General features: G+C 52.9%; 1 protein-coding gene across 1 annotated transcript; it reads left to right on the top strand.

The window, feature by feature from the left end:
• Positions 1 to 10,178: 10,178 nt before the first annotated feature.
• On the top strand, positions 10,179 to 13,395 carry SOD1 (superoxide dismutase 1). The gene is made up of 5 exons (XM_063419461.1): positions 10,179 to 10,319; positions 10,763 to 10,856; positions 11,255 to 11,324; positions 12,696 to 12,810; positions 13,117 to 13,395. The coding sequence occupies exons 1-5, from the start codon at positions 10,245 to 10,247 to the stop codon at positions 13,225 to 13,227; spliced, it is 465 nt and encodes a 154-aa protein (XP_063275531.1). The 5' UTR covers positions 10,179 to 10,244; the 3' UTR covers positions 13,228 to 13,395.
• Positions 13,396 to 15,201: the final 1,806 nt, after the last annotated feature.

Below are 15,201 nucleotides of genomic sequence, written 5' to 3'. Positions count from 1 at the left end.
GCTGCTTGAGGCACCCTCTCCTCCCCGGCTCCTGACCCCTTCAAAGCCCCCAGGACCAGGGCTGAGCTTTCCCCATCTCTGCCTCCTTCCCAAAATGTGGAATGTGCCAAAATCCACCTAAACAGGATGTTCTGTGATGTTTGATCTCAGTACACTTTCAAGCCGAATCAGCTAGAGAGGAGATTTAATCCCAAGGAGCAGAGAGCAGCCAACAAGCTCTAGGTGATATCCAGGTGTTAGAAGAACAAATTACTTGCTAAGGTGTCGGGCTGGAAAGTGTTTCCATGATGTCAGACCAAGGGGAGGTGAGCAAGGCTTGGGAAGAAGGATGTGCCCCTGATAGCAGGCACGAGGAATGCAGGATTTATGACCTGCAAGGACATCTGGCAGAACCCCCAAGATAAGGAAGAAACTAATAAAAGTAACTGTGCAGGATGAGCTCCCACCGGGGAAACAGGGAATTCCGAGAGGGCAGATGGTGACCACCAGCTCCAAAACCCCACCGACCCAAAGGAAGAGGAACACTGAGCATGGGAATGAGCAGGAGAAGCCAGAGAATCATTAACCAGCAGATGACAGAGTACTAATTAATAAAAGAACTGTGTAACTTGCAGCCAGTGGACGTGAATGCCTTTGTTTGCATCATGCACAGCCTCCCCTCAGCGGGACACGGCTCAGCCTGAAGAGAGCACTTGGGTCTTGTTAAGCCTCAGCTCCAGCCTGGAGAAGCACATTTTATAATGCACTGATAAATAAACATGAGCTGTGTCTGAACTGACAATGTTTTCCAACACAAAAAACTGGGAGCGCCTCCTCAACACCTTTGAAGCTCAGAGTGGGGAGATCCAAGCCAACCCAATGTGTATCTAATAAGGAATATTTATTTTCCAATACTGTGTATTTGTTCTGCCTTTAAAAGTCAAATACAAAATCTCAGATATCGCTAATCACGTGTTGCTTGCAAATCAAGTCCAAATATTAAATGTCAGCTTTCTTCATCAAGCCATTGACTAATTAATAGCAGGTTTGAAATGGCATTACCACACCAAGCACTTTAGGCAGGGCAATCAACCTAAAGATTAAACACAGCTCCTTTCCTGACTTTGATTCCAGCTGTGCCAGGGCCTCCCCACCCTCACAGGGAGGAATTCCTTCCCGATATCCCATCCAACGCTGCCCTCTGGCAGTGGAAACCATTCCCATCCCTTGTCCCCTGTCCCTCACCAGCTCTCCTGGAGCCTCATTTGGGCCCTCTGAGCTCTCCCTGGAGCCTTCTCCTCTCCAGGTGAGCACCCCCAGCTCTCCCAGCCTGGCTCCAGAGGGGCTCCGACCCTGGGAGATATCACACGAGCAGTGGGAAGAGTGGAGCTCCTGCAGGCACAGCTTTTCCATGCGCACCAGGCAAGCGCAGCAGAGCCATGTGCGCCCCGGTGCTGCACCCCTGCCCAGACACAGCTCCCACAGCCCGGCAGCCTGTGCCAGCTCACACGGGCACATTTTTAACCGATCCCACCTCGTTTGCTGCTTTTCCAGGGCCGTGAGACTCATTAGTCACCTGACAGTTCCACTTACTGTGCACGTCAAGCCCCATCTCTTCATTTGCATCCCCAGACTGTGCTGCTCGTCCCCCTCCACCAGCTCACTGCTAACCTGGGCGCTGCCATTTCTGTCCCGCGGTGATTCTGTGCTTAAAAAGTTCGGTTTCCTCCGAAATGTTCTCAAGGGAAGCAGAAGATGGGCCAGAGCTGAAAATTCCCCCTGCTACACATCAGTCGCCCAACATCAGCAAAGCTTGTTTTCAGGGAATGTAGCAGGAGTAAAATACCTTCCTAGGAAAATCCGGAGTTGGGGAATGGTTGGGCTGCACAAAGGAAAGTTGTTTCTCACAGAGGCACACAGGAGGAGCTCAGCCAGAAAGAAACAATTTGGCGACTCCCAATGAACAGGGTACAACTTAACTGCAAGGGCAGCAATTCCGTGGTTGGAAACACCGCACAGCATTCCTCATGGAAGAATCTGGATGGAGGAGGAAGGCTCAGAAGCAAAGTTCTGTCTCCACTGCAGATATTCCACTTGTTACATTTTGTAAATAAAGCTTTTTTTCTCTTTGCAATGCACGTTGTGGTATTTCTCCTCCACAGAAAAGAATGCTCTTGCTCCAAAGCAGTGCACGCCTGTACCTGAGAGACAGAAACTAGAGGAAATATTTCAAGAGGGAAGGTAGAAAAAGGGGTTAAAAAAAAAAAACGAAAAAAAGAGGAAACTGTTACTTGAAAAATAGTGGTAGACCAGTACAAACCTGGCTGTCCAAACTGGTTTGAATTAGCAATTAGGTCTTGTTCTGTACTGATGAAACATTTACTCTCCTGTCAGATTTCCCTGTAGCTTACAGAAGACAACCCAGAAACTATTGCCTTCTTTTTGTCTTTGGAAACAGGAACCACAATGTAATAATGAAGGTTTCTGGATTTTATGTAACTGGCTCAGGTTGGTTGCCAACTCCATACACAGAGAAGTAGTATTCCTGCTTAGCGAGGACAGTCTGCTCCCCTAAGTGCAAAATATCCATTAGCCCTCACAGTCCCTTGGAGAAGATCTCCCAGGCCTCTGCAGGCTTCAAAAATCACAAAAAATGCCTTCCCAGGTGTTTTCCAGCTAGTATTTCTGTCAGGCTGCAGTGAGGCCAATAGTGGGATCAGGTCCTGGTGATGTGCCTGTAGGATTATGTGAAAAGGGAATTGATGAATTATTGCCCACCTCAGCGTCTCCTTTGAGAAATGCTGCTCTCTGTGTTCACTGGCGCTGCGGGGGGAGTGGTCTGTGAAATCAGAGTCCTCTGGATAATGGCAGAGCCTTTCCCAGGGGTATTGCTGCTCATCCCACATGACACACACGAGGCAGGCAGGAGCCTTGGCTTCCAATCCGGTTTGTTCTCAGCTTGTTCTAATAAAGTCTTGCTTTCAATGTCAGTGCTAATTTCAGAGAATCCCAGAATGGTTCCAGCTGGGAGGGGGCTTGAAGGCAACACCATTCCAACTCTCTGTCCCGGGCAGGGACACCTTCCACTATCCCAGGGTGCTCCAAGCCCCATCCAGCCTGGCCTTGGGCACTGCCAGGGATCCAGGGGCAGCCACAGCTGCTCTGGGCACCCTGTGCCAGGGCTCAGCACCCTCCCAGGGAGGAATTCCTTCCCACTATCCCATCCATCCCTGCCCTCTGGCGGTGGGAAGTTCATTCTCTCCCAGCCTGTGTTTGTCCTTGGCACTGCCCCCACCCAGGTGCGGCGCTTGGCTTTGTTGGACATCACGAGGTTCCCCCAGAGGCGCCTCTGCAGCCCAGCCAGGTCCCTCTGCATCCCTCCCCTCTGGTGTGTGACTCCACCCAGAGCTCGGTGTCATCAGTCCCACTGCCCTTGTCACCAGCAGAGACATTAAACAGTTCTCCCACAGGAAAACAGTTGGGCTTAATGATCTCAAGGGTCTTTTCCAATCTAAACAATTGTATGTTTCTATGCCCATGAGAGGTACAGAGGCACACAGCTGGGGCGTGGGGGAGAGTACCCCCATCCCTCCTGGCCGAATCATTAGCCCAGAGCTTTTCTTCCTCAAATATTAATGTTTTCCTGATCATCTGCTGCTTATGGGAAGGTGACTGTGCCTGTGTACTCCTCTGAATAATTCATTTAAAATATTAAAGCCACACAGAAGTGAGCTTTTACTCTCCAGTGGGTTATAGTGTGGTCTGTCCAATGCCATCCTTGCCCAGTGAGGGAGGCACTGGGAAGCATTCCCAGCATCCTAGTGCTTTGGAGACAGCAGTGTGGAGAGCAGAACCAGCGTGGGAGTTGTTAGAGAGCCTCTTCTCCCACGTGTGTGTCGGTGTTGAGTGGAGAAGGCAGGCAGGGGCTGCAGGGAGGAGCGGGAGGCAGGGGAGGGAAGCAGGTCAGTGAGCTGCCCTTCAATTTGTCTGGATTTGTGAGCCATGCTCAGCAGCATTGCTTCTGCAGGGCCTGTTAGCAAAGGGCTCACTGCCTGGCCTCCAAATAAACAAATTAAACCAGCAGTGCAGGCCTGGGCCATTTGCACTCCTGCCACCTGTGCTGCCATTCCCATTAAAACCCTTTTTCCCCAGGCAGAAGGGTTTCATGTTCATGGATGGGGTTTTCCCCACAAACACAAGTCCTTATGCCCCCTGTTTTATCACAATCTGTGCAAGATGCCCTATAAAGATCTGCTCTGTGTCCCCAGAGGAGTTAGAGCAATCATTTCTACCATGTGGAAGCTTTTGGATCTTTTTCCAGACTAGTTGTTTTCAGCCCTTGAAAGACAGATTCTCTCTTCCACAAAACCATGAGCTATCCTCCACAGCTCCTGTGGGACATGGAAGGAGTTGATTTTTTTTTCTTTTCAGAGTTTATGTTGCCACACAGTCCAAGATTCATCAAGGTACCAAATTTACAAGCCTAGATGGAAAAGAAAATTTATTTTTGTGGAGCTGACCAGCCTAAACCATTCCTGTGCTTCCTCAGAGCCCTCACTCATGAAAGTATCTTACCTTTTTTGTTGTTGCTGTTGCTGCTGCCGATTTTGCAGTATTTCGCCCCAGAAAAGCGCCGTGGAGGGAGAGCCTGTCAAACCTGGAGCGCTGGCGCCATCCTGTGGCACTCACTGGCACTTGCAGCGCCAGGAACCCCCCAGTGCCTGCAACAAATTCTGAACTGTAAACTGTAAACTCTAAACTCTGAACTCTAAGCTCCAAACTCCACGCTCTATAAACTCTATAAACTCTAAACTCTAAGCTCTTCCTCCCACACTGTTTGCAGTCACTGACAGTGCGATTTTTTTTGTCCCCATCAGAGCTCACACTGAACCTGAAAAAAATGTGGGAAACAACAAGTTTGTTCTAGCTTGTGCTAAGCATGTTCTTCCTTTCCTACCTCTGTTTTCTGTAGAAACTGTCCTCTAGAGCTCAGTCTCTGCAATAATACCTGAAATGTACGTGCTCAGGGAGGACCTTGTGGCTCTCCACGATTCCCTGCCAGGGGGTGCAGCCAGGGGCCGTCAGGCTCAGCGACAGCACAAGAGGAAAGTGCCATGAGGCTGCAGGGAGGAGGGCTGGCTCTGGAGAGGTGCCTGGCACGCCAGAGTAGAGCTGCACCCCCTGCCCGTGCCCAGCAGCTCCCTCAGTCTCTCACACCTCCCGGCAGAGCTGCACCTGGAGCTGTGCCTCACGCACAGCACGTCAGAGAGATCCTGGCCAGGAAATCCCTGCTCTTCGCAGCATGGCACGGCCAGGATGCCAGGGACAGGCCGGGATCAGGGAGCAAGCACACGAGCAGCCAGTGCTGCTCCCCTGCAGCTGGGGCCAGCAGCTGCCCCTGCCCCGTGGTGGGCAGAGCGGCACTGCCAGGCGTGGCACTGCCAGGCGTGGCACTGCCAGGCGTGGCACTGCCAGGCGTGGCACTGCCAGGCGTGGCACTGCCAGGCGTGGCACTGCCAGGCGTGGCACTGCCAGGCGTGGCACTGCCAGGCGTGGCACTGCCAGGCGTGGTGTCAGGACACCCTGCCAGCCAGGGACTGTCAGGAGGCTTAAACTGCCCCACCAGTGCCCGCCTGCATTCCCCTCCCTGCCTGGAGGCGGTTCAACTCAGACAGAGGTTCTGGACGTGCCACAGCCTTTTCCAGGGCAGCCACATCGCCTGGCCCTGACAGAGCCCGCAGGCAGCGTTTGAAGTCTCTCCACACAACTTGGCATGGACCAGAGCTTCTGTTCCAGCTGCAGCAGTCACAGTGCAGCCCCTGGCCCTGCAGACACACAGAGGGGCTCCAAGCACATTTTGGGAAGGTGTTGCAGCCACACGAGCCTGCAGGGACGGTGGCTGCCGGCGGGCACGGGGGTGCAAAGTCTGCAGGCTCCTGAGGTGCCCTTTGGCCCTTTGGCACAGCCGGAGACTGCGGAAAAACTTCCACACAGACGTGGAGCACAGAAATATTAATATCATTAACTCCACAGTGCTGTGGACACTGCATGAAAATATGTGGCTGGTGCATTTTCCAGCTCCATTCCCAGTTATTAATTGCTTGTATTAAACCAGCACCCCACGCCTCATTTTACTGATAGCTCTACAAACCCTGCGTGGTTCTTGTGAAGGAACTCACCCATTCCCTGCCACTCCAGAGCTCCCAGAGAACAAACCACTTCATGTTTAAAACTCCAAATAAAACCCCATCTTTGTTATTCTGGACACCTGCCTGTCATATTCTGTTTGTTCTTCCTGCTTTCCTGCAGAGACAGAGTAGTTTGCCCTGTTGTAGCATTTATTTTCCAATTGAGTTATTAATTAGCATTTTCCCTGTGGTTCTGTACTTTGCATCTCAAGGATTACCCAACACAGCTGAGTTAAATCCGAGCCACCTCACCCTTGGCTGTCCTGACACCTGCTGTGCCACTAAACTGTGCATGAGGCAAAAATGAGAGTGCAGGGCAGTTTGTGTCTGAAATAAATCCAAATTAAAGCCCCTGGATCTTACCTCTGGCACACGCTCACATGGGCTGGGATCTGCAAAGTTTTTAGTTCAGTTTTGTTACTGCTGTAAGAACTTCCACAAATAAAAAACCTGGCCATAAAATCTAAGACCAAGTTTTTCTTTCTCATCACTGTGAATGAAATCCTTATCCAGGCATTATACATAAAGCAGGACAAAGTACAGAGTTTCTCTGGACTTCGTTGGTTTTTACCCAAGTTGATATTTTAAAATACATATCTGCAATAAATATATTTCTATATTTATACACAGACACACAGTGTTTTGATTGCATTCCTCTAGGCGCCTTTCAGTGGCCAAAATAACATTCCTGAGTGCATAAACATTTTGACTCATTCTCATTAAAAAAATAAAAAAAAAGAAACCACGTTTTTCAGATGTGCTTTCTGGACACTATTTTGTCTTTGGTCATTCTCAGAAGGGATGTTTCCATGCTGTAGTTAACAGCTCAAAAACCATTTCAAACTCCAGCTCAGTTTCAGTTTGACTGTGCTCACCCCTGTGCCACAGCAGCTCCTGTACAGCCCTCAGCAGATTTGTTTCTCCAAACACAGGGCAATCCCCAGAAACCCTGTTTTCATCCATCCTGGCTTTCCTGGCTTTGCAGTCCCACTTCCAGCCTGTCCGGCTGTTTCCACAGGGAAGCATGCCCAGGCTTTGGTTCTGTGTGGAATATATAAATCACTTGGTGAATGTGAGCTGGCAAGAACAGCGGGAATATTAGAAATCATTAAACCCCTCAGTGGGCAGACCCCAGGCAGCCCTGGTGCCCTGGCAGGCTGCAGTGAGGTGCAGCTCACACCCCACACCGGGTACAAAGTTCTTCACCAACATTTACACAACCTCCCCTGCAAGGCTCGTGTTTCAGGTTTGCTCAGCTCGGGGAGCCCAAGATTAACAGAGCTCAGCTGCCAGTGAATGTTGGTTTAATCTTGCCTGCTCCGTGCAGAGGCTTTCCCACTGACACCGCTGTAATTCCATGGATGCTCCGGTTAGCAGCAGCGTTTCCCCCACTCCAGCAGCTTTCCATGAGGGAGCCAAAGTTTGCGGAGAAAGAATGATTTCCAGAGCACGTTTCACCCTGGAAGTGCCACACCAGCATGAACTCGGTGAATGCCCTCTGGCAGCATCCCCGGAGGCGGGAGGGGAAGCACTGACACAAGCTCAGAGTGAGATGGACAGTCCAGCCTCAGTGCACCTCCCTGGTTTTCCCAGGGAATCATCACGAGCAGAAAATATGATATATCTGCACCAGATGCATGGAAAACACAACTCTCAAAAGTCCCTCTTATTTTCTAACTCATATAAAATCTCACCAAGAAATTGCTCCCTCGAGGGCCTCATCCTTGCTCTAGGCCACCTTTTTACAGGACCTGAGGGTTGGGATCGTTTGTTACTTTGTCACATCCTGATGAGAAGTTCATTAACTTTTCTCTGCATAGCTTGGGTTGCTGTTAACCTGCAGCACACAGCAGTTATTTCATCGGCCTTTAAATTGGCAGACTAAGAGAGAATCAAAATGCTCTTTCTCGTCTGTCCTCTCTGCTCTGACACTGATGCTCCAAATAAGAAGATAATCATGTCACCATTTGATGTGACAGGGTCCAGTGATGATTTCTGTGCTGTCACCCTGCTCAGCTGCACTGGAGGGATGGATTTTCTCACCTACTGGGGAGATTTAAGAAAACAAAGGAGTTAAATAGAAGTATGTGAGAGAAAACATTGCAAAAACGCTTCCCTGGCTTCTTGATGTGAGTGAGCACAGCAGTAACTGATACTTCGGTATTTCTATTGTACTTGTGAAAGAAAAGGATCACAGAGAGCACTCTCGAGGCTGTGACTTGTGTAAGGGTTACTAACCTGTTCCTGCAGGAATTCTTGTGTTAGTCCTTGAAATCCCCACTTCTCCGTGTCCCTGAGCACGGCAGCTTTGAGTTCTGCCCAGCTGGGGCACCCCAGGAGTCCTGACACCGATTATTAACCTTCAGTTAATTAATCACCGATTATTAATGCCTTCAGTCTCTCAAATTACTTGGGGTTACTTCACTTCAGCTATGAAGAAACCTGACACATCTGGCTCTCGTCCATCCCTTTGTGCCACATTTGTGTGGGGCATGAGGAAGGGCAGATCTCGGAACTCACCTCCAGGGAGGAAGCAATAAACCTGATGAAAACATCAGGCAGGTTTGGAGAGCAGACTAAAAGTGAGAGAAAGCCTTGCACAAGAGGGCCCTGAGGGGTGAGAAGAGTGATAAGGGAAGTAAAATGAGACATTACCATCTAAAAGAAGTTTAGAAACCTCTTTAAATCACACGAGGGCCACCTCGAGGGCGCTGGGAACTCTCCTGCTGATGGAGCGAGGCTCAGGGTGCTGCTGCTGTGCCACAAGCACAGACCTGTTTCCTCACAGGTTACTGAGTCTCCTCTCCAGGCACATCAGGACTGACTTTATCTCCACTACCAAGGCAGCTCCTAGATAGGACGCTCTGGCTGGCTCTCTTCCCAGCATCCTTCCAGGGTTAAACTACAAATCCCACTGTGTCCCTCAGACAAACAGTCTCCATGTATTTCTGTGGATCAACAAGGTTTTTTCACCTGATTTGGTCTTCTCAAGCAAACAAATCTCTGCTTCAGTAGTGTCACCTGAACAGTGATTTAGCTCTTTTGTACGAGTCTGATGTGTGAAACAACCACAAGCCCTCCATATCCTTCCCTGGCCTGATGAGGTCCCAAACAAGTAACCGAAAACTACCTGGCCTTTAAGTCATTTAAACCTCAGTCACAGAGATAAATTAAAACCCCGCGGGCAGCAGAGAAGGGGGATTCTGCCCCTCTGCCCTGCCCAGGTGAGATCCCACCCGCAGAGCTGCTCCAGCCCTGAGGTCAGCAGCAGGAGGAGCTGCTGGAGAGTCCCGAGGGAAATGGCTTCAAACTCACCAAGAGTGGGTGCAGATGGGATATCGGGAAGGAATTATTCCCTGGGAGGGTGGGCAGGCCCTGGCACAGGGTGCCCAGAGCAGCTGTGGCTGCCCCTGGATCCCTGGCAGTGCCCAAGGCCAGGCTGGACAGGGCTTGGAGCAGCCTGGGACAGTGGGAGGTGTCCCTGCCCATGGAATGGGTGAATCTGGATGAGTTTAAAGCCCCTCCCAACCCAAACCTTTCCGTGATTCCCTAAAGTCCCAAGTACTCCAGAATCTTTCTTTGGTTCTGATTTAAGTTCAAAACCCCCAGAGGGCAGAGCAGCTCTACTCAAAAGCGGAGCTCCTCGGGGGCAGCCTCAGGACCGCGCTCCGGTTTCGGACGAGAGCGGAGCATCCACAGCTGCGGCAGGAGTGCACGGGCGGAGCGAGGGGCAGGGGAACAGCGCTGCTGCTCGTGCCACACCGCGGCCGGGGACAAAGCTGAGCGCCACGCCGTGAGCGGCACCTCCCTCTCCGATCCTTCTCCCGCTCCCTCTGAATCCTTCCCGGTCCCGGTCCCCGGTCCCGGTGCCGGTCCCGGTCCCGCTCCCGGTCCCCGGCCGCCAGAGGGCGCCTCCCGCCGCGGCTCGGCCCCGCCGCTCCCGCCTCCCCGCGCCGTGATTGGCCGGAGCGCGCGCGGTGCGCAGCGCGATTGGCCGCGGCGCCGGACGCCCGCCGTTTATAAAACGAGCGAGGGCGGGGCCTAGCGCAGTCCGCGGGCGCTGCGGGAGGGCACAAGATGGCGGCGGTGCGGGCCGTGTGCGTGATGCGGGGCGAGGGCGCTGTGCAGGGCGTCATCCACTTCGAGCAGCAGGTGAGGGCACGGCCGGGCCGCTGAGGACCCCGGTGGGTGCGAAACCCCCGGATCTCCCTCTTCAGCCTCCTCCCGTGGCCAGCGGGGCGGGAGGACGCGGGGCGGGCTCAGCTCGAGGGCGCTGCGGTTTCCAAATGGCCGCGGCCCTTGGGAACTGCGCCGTCCCTGGTGATCGGCCCGCGGCCGCGGGGTCACCGGCGCTCCCCTGTGAAAGTACGCGATCTTTCTGGAAGGCCCCATCGGATAACGGGTACTCCTTGCGCTTAGCGATAAAACAGGAAAAGGAATGTGCTTGAGGGCGTTAAACGTACACAGACATACCGAACAGTGTTGTCGTGGGCCGGTGGCGGGGCCTCCAGTGCTTTCTGTCACCTTCGTTTGAGGTGACAAACGGAGCCGTGTAACGCCCAAGTCCTTGATGTGATAAATCCTCTCCTTTGAAGGGTTCCGGACCGGTGAAAGTGACAGGGAAGATCACTGGATTGGCCGATGGAGAGCACGGCTTCCACGTCCATGAGTTCGGTGACAACACCAATGGTAAGAGGTCCCTGCAGGCCCTTGGGGTCACAGCTTGGCAGCCCCAAAGAGCTGCTCGTGGTGCTGCAGCAGCGGCTGGGGTCTCACAGCTGCAGATCTGCGTGAGGAAGCTTGACATTTCCCGAGGAATTGCCTCCTGAATAATACTGTGAGCATGTTGAGGCTGGTGGTCAAGACCTGACATACCAAGCACTCACCTGAATGCTTGGATAACCCGGCGTTACGAAATGAGAACGCTGCTGGCTGAGCCTGGCACTTGGGCGCCTGTGGCAGGTGATTTATCTGCAGGGGATTAGCAGGGCATGGCACGGGAGAGGAGCTGCTTGCTGTCGCTGGGAGCGGTGTGGGAGCAGCGGGTTGATCCTGGGGTCCTGCTCTGACACTGTGCTGTGTTCCAGGGTGCACCAGCGCTGGCCCCCACTTCAATCCCGAGGGGAAGCAGCATGGGGGTCCCAGCGATGCCGAGAGGTGAGTCCAGGGAGTGGACACTGCTGGGGCTCGGGATGTGCCAGAATAACCCCTGGTAATTCCTGCAGGGTTCTCAGGGTCACTCAGCCACACTTCGGTAACTCCAGTGGTTGAATCTGTAAGAGTGAGGTGTGAAATACATTCCTGGGGCCGTTTTCTGGTTCTGGGAGGAGGGAACAGCAAGCGCCTGATGCTCACACTGGCTGTCTGTACTTCAGTGGGATGTGAGACCTGCTCTTCCCTGGGAGCAGCTCGCACAGCCCAGTTCCCTTGGGCAGGTGCCAGAGGAAGCGGCGTGGCCGTGTGGGGAGCAGAGCTGGGAGCAGGGCTCAGGCAGTCTGGCCTTGCACAGGGATCGGCCTTGGAATGCTCACATTGGTGGCCGTGAGAGCTCCCCGTGTGGCCGACAAACCCCACCTGAGCCACAGCCCGGCAGAGCTGCTGGATGGGCGCCAGCGCCTGCATGACACAGCATGAAACGTGTGTCGGGCCCTGGCAGCCACTGCTCGGGGCTAAAGGTTGGGATTGCACAGGCATTGTGCCTTCTGGAGCCTTGGCAGATCCTGCTCCTGGTGTGGCTGTGGGCAGGGGAGTTCCTTAGGAGGGGTGCAAGAAGTGGATCGTGCCCTTACCAATGTACAGAAACAAGTGGACCAAAGCTTCCTGGAACCTTAAATCAAGCCAATTTCTCAGGGGAGAGCTGCCATTAACCCAGTTTCATAGTTAAAAATAAGGAATTTCACTGGTTAAAAATAAGAAATTCGTACATTCAGTATTCCAGAAAGCTGGTGGTGAGGCGTGGGCTGGCTGAGCTGGTCACCTCGGGATGTGCCAGTATATTCCAGGTTCTGAGTCTGGCCAGAGGAGCCTGACAGAACAGGATCAGCTCATTTTGAGTGAATGCTGTGCTTGGACAGGTGTGCAGCATACAGCACACGAGAATGTCCAGAAGTGCTGTGAAAATTCCACTGCTGGAGGCTCAGTTCTCCAGGGAAGCCTTAGCAGAGATGTAGCTCCGATAGAAGCTGTGTGGGAGAGCAGCATGCCAAGTGATGGGGCAATGCCAAACTGGAATAATCATCCCTGGCGCTAGCTGGAACTGAGCAGTTCCTGCATTGCCTTTGACCTGCTGCCTGACAAACTGCTTTTCCTAATCCTCCTTAAACCCAAAGCCTGCAGCTGCCTGTGGAATAGCAGAGCTGTCATGGACAGCAAAAGCTCTGGGAACAGTGGCAGTGTTCCACCAAGTCTGCAGGAAAGGTTGTTCCACTGGATTTGGAGCCTTTGCTATGTTGTAAGGTGAACTCCCCTGCTCTGCTTTGGAAGAGCTTTCAGTCCAGGCCCCTTTCTGAGTTTCCTGTTTTTGCGCAGGCACGTGGGAGACCTGGGCAATGTGACTGCCAAGGGGGGCGTGGCGGACGTGGAGATCCAGGATTCTGTCATTTCCCTCTCGGGACCACACTGCATCATCGGCCGCACCATGGTGGTGAGTGCTGAGGGGCCGTGGGGAGCTCCAGAGCAGGGAGGGGGGATTCACAACCATCCCTCTGAGTCTCAGTGTGGCACTTGACTGCCACGAGCCCCAGCTCCCTGCCAGCCTTCCAGAGGTGTCCCTAACTCTGCCCCTTGCTGCTGTGGGTGCCTGAATGGCCCTGGGGCACAGGTCCACTTGGGAGTTTTCAGCATGGTACCAGTTTGGTATTGAGTAATTAGTCTGGTGCTGCTGTTGCCAGGGGCAGTGATGCCTGGCTCCACATTTGGATCCCTTGAGGTGCCTTGGATTCTCTTCCAGGTGCACGAGAAGCGGGATGACCTGGGCAGAGGGGGAGACAACGAGAGCAAGCTAACTGGAAACGCAGGGCCCCGCCTGGCCTGCGGCGTGATCGGCATTGCCAAGAGCTAAGTGTGGTACCTGCAGGGCTCTTCCATTGCTGCTCCTGCCCTTCCTCGTGCAAGCTCAACGTTTGTCATTCGCCTCTGCTCCTCTGCGTCCCAAGCAGCACTCACACGCTGGAGACTGACCGAGTTTTGTATGATGTACATTCAATTAAAGTGTCCCTGATGGAACGGCTCTGTGGTCTCTGCTCACGCTCTGCTGTCACCATTCCGTGTCACATCCATGCTGGGAGGGAAGATGTGAGCAGTGCTCCTGTCCAAGATGAGTCCCACACGCTCTGGCAAAGAGCAGCAGCCCCTTGGGCGTGTCAGGGCTTCTTCCAGGGGCAGGGGCAGCATTTGTAGGCTTCCAACTTGTGTAATAAATGTTCTGGGCAGATACACCTGGGTCTGGCTGTGTGTGAACAGGGAACCACCCCAAACCTGGCCCTACTGGGAAGGGGGGCCTGGGCTTCAGCAGGGAGGTGGGTAAATTCCATCCAGCAAGAGGTTACAGGCAGCATTCCCAGGAGTGACCATGGTGTGCCAGCACCAGCCTCCATCCTGTTCTGGTGTGTTCTTCTGAAACAGTTCAGGGGCTCTCGTAATAGAGAAAATGAGTAATTTTAGTGAGGACTTACATCAATGTTCCTTTCTTGTGTACTTCAGGATATTCATGGAAGTAGCAGGCTTTAGTTCCAGGTAACCCCATTCCACTGAGGCACATGACTAAGGGAGAGCTGGGTAATGGAGCAGGAATACTGTAAAAATACTTTAAACTTACGTTCCCTGGTGCTGCCAGACCACTGTGTGCGTCTTCACCTCCCCGTGCCTCTTCCAGAGGGTCGGTCCTGCTGCTGCTGTGAGGATAGCACAGTTGTTCCAGTTTTCCAGGCTCTACTTTCAAATTCCTACTGAGGCAGAGAATAGGGTGGGATCTGTGTGGACAGAGCAGCCTTGTGTCTCTCATTCTTGTCTCCACCTCTTTAAGGAGGTGTTCTCAGTGAAACAAACCCTCCATCCTTACAGAGCTGAGGGAGCTTTTTCCAAGGCTCAAACCTCGATGTGTGGGACAAGGGAATGTCCCATGGGCTGAGCAGGAAACAACCAGTGAGGACATGAGTTTGAACACATGGAAGCTGAGGTCACTACAATCTGTAAACAAGTTCTTTCTCTCTTTATTCTGCTATTGCAAGAACATAAAAATAGATGTCCTCTCCCCAGTCCAGAGCTCCACAGTGGCTCTCCCACCCTCTCCCTCCCCCAGAGCAATTCCCTCTGCCGCAGGGCAGCTGTGAAAAAGGACTGATGGAAGGAGGCAGCTGCCCTTTCCTCGGGGCAAAATCCCCAACTTTAAAGGTAGAACACACCTATAGCAAGGAGAAAAAAACCACTGAATCTGCACAGGGTTCGTACAGGTTTGCCCGGTGCTGCTGGGGTTATGGGAGCTGAGCCACAGCCGAGTCACATGGGGTGGGCAGAACTTCCCAAAGTGTCCCTGCCCCAGGGATCTGCCCTTGGCTCAGCTGACAGAACACGGAAAGGCTCTGGAGAGGAGGTGGCACAACCCCAGGAACACCAGGAGCTGCCCTCTGTCCCCAGCCCAGGGGGCACAACCTACCTCTGGCAGGGTGAGGAGAGGCCGGCGTTCCTGAGGAGCAGCCCCGTCTCCATGGAGGAAGGGCCAAGTCCTTGTCCCAGCCCCGTCTCAAGAGCCAGGCTGGAATTTTGGTGCCTCTGAGGTCTGACTTCCCAACAAGTACACAAGCTGTGGAGTGGGTGCTGTCCAGCCCAGCACACGCTTCGTAACATCAGAGCAGGCGGTCGGAGCCTGAAGGTGTCACTTCTTAAAAAAAGGCAAATTAAGGGCAAAAGGAACCACAGAACCATTTGAGGGGGGGAGGCAAAAAAAAAAAAAAATAAAGCCAAGAATGGATTGCATTGCAAACACTAAAACAGTTAACTCGGCAATTAACATCTTAAAACTAACTTTTACCCGGGG

The sequence above is a fragment of the Prinia subflava genome, chromosome 25 (genome assembly GCF_021018805.1).
Source record: "Prinia subflava isolate CZ2003 ecotype Zambia chromosome 25, Cam_Psub_1.2, whole genome shotgun sequence".
Classification (NCBI taxonomy): Eukaryota; Metazoa; Chordata; class Aves; order Passeriformes; family Cisticolidae; genus Prinia; species Prinia subflava.
Note: the sequence above shows the minus strand (reverse complement) of the source record. Positions and strands in the feature narration are given on the sequence as shown.